This window comes from Zingiber officinale, chromosome 6A (assembly GCF_018446385.1).
Source record: "Zingiber officinale cultivar Zhangliang chromosome 6A, Zo_v1.1, whole genome shotgun sequence".
Classification (NCBI taxonomy): Eukaryota; Viridiplantae; Streptophyta; class Magnoliopsida; order Zingiberales; family Zingiberaceae; genus Zingiber; species Zingiber officinale.
Window position 1 is genome coordinate 86,900,421 of NC_055997.1, and position 5,355 is coordinate 86,905,775.

General features: G+C 41.3%; 1 protein-coding gene across 1 annotated transcript; it reads left to right on the top strand.

The window, feature by feature from the left end:
* The first annotated feature begins 2,096 nt into the window (after nucleotides 1–2,096).
* LOC121996803 (ABC transporter G family member 11-like) lies at nucleotides 2,097–5,355 on the top strand. Its single transcript, XM_042550921.1, has 10 exons — nucleotides 2,097–2,612; nucleotides 2,765–3,054; nucleotides 3,122–3,293; nucleotides 3,393–3,515; nucleotides 3,602–3,730; nucleotides 3,811–4,005; nucleotides 4,174–4,260; nucleotides 4,345–4,617; nucleotides 4,692–4,799; nucleotides 4,866–5,355. Exons 1-10 carry the CDS (start codon nucleotides 2,193–2,195, stop codon nucleotides 5,205–5,207), a joined length of 2,139 nt encoding a protein of 712 aa, XP_042406855.1. The 5' UTR covers nucleotides 2,097–2,192; the 3' UTR covers nucleotides 5,208–5,355.

Sequence of the window (5,355 nt, forward strand, 5' to 3'; positions counted from 1 at the left end):
TATAGAGTTGGAGTACATGGCTGCAGCTGAAGCAATGAATGAAGCTTTTTGACTTATAGGGTTGGTCAGAGAACTTGACGTTCATCAAGATGGAGTCAAGTTATTATGTGATAGTCAAAGTGTTATCTATCTGACAAACAATCAAGTGTATCAAGTGATAACCAAGCACATTGATGTGTGGTTTCATAAGATTAGGGGGCTGCTTGCTTCCGGAGAAATTCAACTTGAGAAGGTTTGCACTACAGACAATATTGTAAACATGTTGATGAAACCAGTAACCACAAAAAAAAGTTAAGCATTACTTGAACTTGATCCATGTCTCTAAAAGGAAAAAAGTACAGACCCAAAGATCCAAGTGGAGTTTTGCTTAAATACTTATATTTTCGAAGGGGTGAATATTCACCAAGGTGAAGATTGTTGACGAGTATCTCATATTTGAGTAAAGGTCAATGCGAGATATGTCACGGAAGAAAAATCTATTATGATTTTTCTTAATAGAATTTTGTTATATTTTTTCATAATATAATTTTATTATGGTTTTTTTAATAGAATTTTGTTATGATTTTTAATAATAAAATTCTATTACGATTTTCGAGTCTGTTTTGGCATGTTGAGATTTGAGCATTAGTTATAAGGATTATTATAAACATATTTGTAGAATCATGAGAATAATGTAGATTCTCTTATATAGAGAGAATTCTAATAAATCTTAGGTCGTTTTATGGAGTAGGCATATCGCCGAACCACGGTAACTCTTATTCCTTCTTCTTTTTCTTCTTCTTCTTTCCTCATGTTTGCTCTTTTTGTGCGTCTTTGTCTCATTGCTTCGCGCTATCTCTTTTTCTCTTCTTCTTCTTCTTCTTCTTCTTCTTCTTCTTTTGTATTAGAGGTTGAGAGGTGTTGCTCCCTCTTTGCGCAACACTCTTACTCTTCTTCGAGACCCATCACATAGGTTGAGTAAGAGAAAGAACAAGAAGGACATTGTCGGACCTTTTTCGTGTTCTATGATCTGCTTCGCCTCCTACTTGAAAATCCTGGCTAACTGTTTATAGGAGTACATTAATTTTGATTTGAAATAAGTCAAAATTCTCTAATATTATTGTTTAATGAAATATGTAATTTGAATATTATAAAAAATTAGGTACCTAAATAAAAAAATCACAAACTTGCATGGTAAAGTAAAATACTAAATCGAACAAAATTGGATGTATACGGAGTGTGTAGGATAAGAAAGATAGGATACCAAAACTCTCACTATGTAAGAAAATGATAGCTTGTATATCCATTTGGTACATTTTCCTAGGTGATCCTCATATGTTCGGGCGCTCAGATGCACCTCGGATGTCCTAATTTTCAAAAATGAATTGAAATGCCCAGAGGTCCATCTGGATACCGGACTTGTTAGAGTTGTCTAGGACTGTGAAAAAAAATATATATATATATATATATCATTTTTTTTATAAATTTTTAAAATTTTCTTTTTCCAGTTAATAGTAGCAGTAAAATAAAACAGTGGATAGTAACGGTAAAACATAACTTAATAATAGCAAATAATACCAGTATTAACAGTAAATAAAGTAGCAGTATCAATAAATAATAACAGTAGAATATATATATATATATATAACAGAGCGAATATAATAATTTATTTTCAATTTGATTTGTGTCTTCAGGTCCCAAAAGAACCAAGCAATTAATAACAAAGAAGAAAATACTACTAATGATTTGAAGAGTCTGATAAAGAAATAAAGATGAGAGAAGAAAAAAAAAGGGGGACAAATGTATGGTTTGAGTTAATTTCCCAAGATGAAGACATACTCCTACTATGATTAAGAATATTCTCCCAAGAACAATAGAAAATAGAAATAGAAATAGTTCTACTCCATGGCTTAGGTTTCAGAATTTAATGTGTTCTTTGCAACTACTAGCTAATTACGTGGTCCCGTACTGCGTATGAACAGTGATAAGGAGAGATTTGAGCTTGCCGGCCACGCCATTAATTGCACCACAACAACTAGCTGCCGCAATTAATGAATGCACATCCACGACCCATGCATCAATCCGCGGTTTAACAGCAGACAAATCGTTGTTGCTTGCTCAAGCCGGTATTTATAACTCCTCTGTTATGGTGATGGTTAGGCACGCGATTTTGATCTCCAAGTCGTACCTTTTTTCGGCTGCCGACTAGTTTTATGAGTGCAAGAGCAAGCTCAGTGAATCCAGAGATGAAGGCGGCGGCGGAGGTGATGATGGAGATCGAGGCGAACAAGCCGGCGGGGAACGGGCTGGTGGTGGGAAGGGGGCTGAGTCCGCTGAGCGAGACGCTGTGGAAGGAGAAGGCGAACGTGGAGCTGATCGGCGACGTGTCGGCGAGGCTTACGTGGAAGGACCTGACGGTGACGGTGACGGTGGCGGGTGGCGAGACGCACCGCGTGCTGGAGGGTCTCACCGGCTTCGCCGAGCCCTGGGCGCTGACGGCGCTCATGGGCCCCTCGGGCTCCGGCAAGTCGACGCTGCTCGACGCCCTCGCCGGCCGCCTCGCCGCCAACGCCTTCCTCTCCGGCGCCATCCTCCTCAACGGTCGGAAGGCCAAGCTCTCCTTCGGGACCGCTGTACGTTGAAATCAACAACCTTTAATTTAATCCAAATACGCGACGCGGTTTCCTCTGCTTCGATCTTTTCTGCAAAGATCCAAAGAACAACGATACGAGCTTACTATGAACGACTATAACCAATTCGAGCAATTAATACTTTCCCATTACAGGCATACGTGACCCAGGATGACACCTTGATCGGAACTTTGACGGTGAGGGAGATGATCTCCTACTCCGCACGTCTCCGGCTGCCGGACAAGATGCCGAGAGAGGAGAAGCGAGCTCTGGTGGAAGGGACCATCATGGAGATGGGCCTCCAGGACTGCGCAGACACTGTGATCGGAAATTGGCATCTCCGGGGGATCAGCGGCGGCGAGAAGAGGAGGGTCAGCATCGGCCTCGAGATCCTCATGAGGCCGAGGCTGCTCTTCCTGGACGAGCCAACCAGTGGACTCGACAGGTAACAGTCAGAGCTCCGCTCCCACCATGGACGATAGATGAACTTCATCACGCCATTGATTTTGCAGCGCTTCAGCCTTCTTCGTGACGCAAACGCTGCGAGGTTTGTCGAGAGACGGCAGGACGGTGATCGCCTCGATTCACCAGCCCAGCAGCGAGGTCTTCGAGCTGTTCGATCGCCTTTATTTGCTCTCCGGCGGCAAAACTGTCTACTTTGGCCAGACTTCGGAGGCTTGTGAGGTACAACCAATCTCCCTGCACATCTTCATGTTTGTCCATGAAAGAGATCAAGAGATCCAGCACACATATATAACATCAATCTACTGAATTACATGGTAGTTCTTTGCTCAAGCTGGATTTCCCTGCCCACCTCTAAGGAATCCATCAGACCATTTCTTAAGGTGCATAAACTCGGATTTCGACAAAGTGAAAGCTACCCTAAAGGGATCTCTAAAGACAAGAGTATGCTACCCTGACAAACTTCCTTTCTCGTTTTCAAATTTCTATAGAGAAAACAAACTCTTCATGTTTGTGATGCAATTGTTCAGGTGGAAAGGAGTGATGATCCCCTTGATAGAATGACAACATCGGAAGCAATACGAACATTGATCGAGTTCTACAATCACTCTCAGCATCATTACTCTGCAATACAGAAAGTGGATGAGATTTCAAGAGTGGTATGTGCTTGTTTTACATTGAAAGAAGTTGCACGAACTTCGTCCTGCAACAGGAACTGAAATTGTAGCAAATGTTGCAGAGAGGAACGGTGTTGGATTCAGGAGGCAGTCAGGCTAGCTTCTTGATGCAAGCTTTTACGTTGACGAAGCGATCGTTTGTGAACATGTCGAGAGACTTTGGTTACTACTGGCTAAGGCTGCTGATCTACATTGTTGTGACCATCTGCATTGGAACCATCTATTTGAATGTTGGAACTGGATACACCTCTATACTGGTACAACTGTAACACCTTTATCTGCTTTAATTTCATTTCTTTCCTAGAATTGATTGTATATAACAGAGTCCATACTTACAACTGTAACACCTTGTTTTAGATCTATATTCAAACTGTTTTCAGTTAATTAACATGAGCTTAAGCATTTCAACATTCATCTTACTGCAGGCTCGGGGGGCATGTGCTTCATTCGTCTTCGGCTTCGTGACATTTATGTCTATTGGTGGATTCCCATCCTTTGTGGAAGATATGAAGGTCTATTTGAAGGCTAACCTAGTTGTTAACATAGCAATGGCAACATTTAAACTCAACTAACTGCTCTTTTCTATCCTCATGCAGGTTTTTCAGAGAGAAAGGCTCAATGGCCATTATGGTGTCCTAGCATTTGTCATCAGCAACACCCTGTCTGCAATGCCTTTCTTGATCATGATAACTTTAGTCTCAGGAACTCTTTGCTATTTCATGGTACGCCTTCACCCAGGCTTCACACACTACTTATTTTTCGTGTTGGCTCTCTACGCGAGTGTCACCGTGGTCGAGAGCTTGATGATGGCCATTGCTAGTGTAGTCCCTAACTTTCTAATGGGAATCATCATAGGTGCCGGAATTCAGGTACAAAAACACATGAAAGCTTAACTGCATTCTGAAACTCGAAACTGTTTGTCTTACAATTCGATGATAAACAGGGAATATTCATGCTTGTTTCTGGCTACTTTAGACTTCCTAATGACATCCCAAAGCCCTTTTGGAGGTACCCAATGACATATATCAGTTTCCATTACTGGGCATTGCAGGTATGATACACGAGTAATTGATTCTCATAATACTTTTTTTTTTCTGAGAGTAATGCCTTATTGCAGGGTCAGTATCAAAATGACTTGAGAGGTCTAGTATTTGACGGCCAGGCACCCGACCTACCGAAGATTCCAGGCGAATACATACTCGAGCACATCTTTCAGATCGACGTCAATCGATCAAAATGGCTGGATCTTTCAGCCCTCTTCAGTATGATAGTAATATACAGGATCTTTTTCTTCTTGATGATCAAGATCAGTGAGGATGTGACCCCATGGATAAGAGGATACATCGCGAGAAGAAGGCTACAGAAGAAGCAGAGCTCTTCTACTGATCTTGCGACTCGGATACCGTCTCTTAGGGGCTATGTGGTTGCAATAGAGCCCAATTCAACCAGCAGTGGTTAGGAAACTAAAGATTAAGAGATTTGTTTCATGATCTCTATAGATGGAATTGCCGGTGTTACTTTCTGTTCTTGAGAATACATAGAAAAGTTTGTCTTTATAAGGATGATATTTGATAATTCATAACTCATTCGGTACTCAGATTCTAACA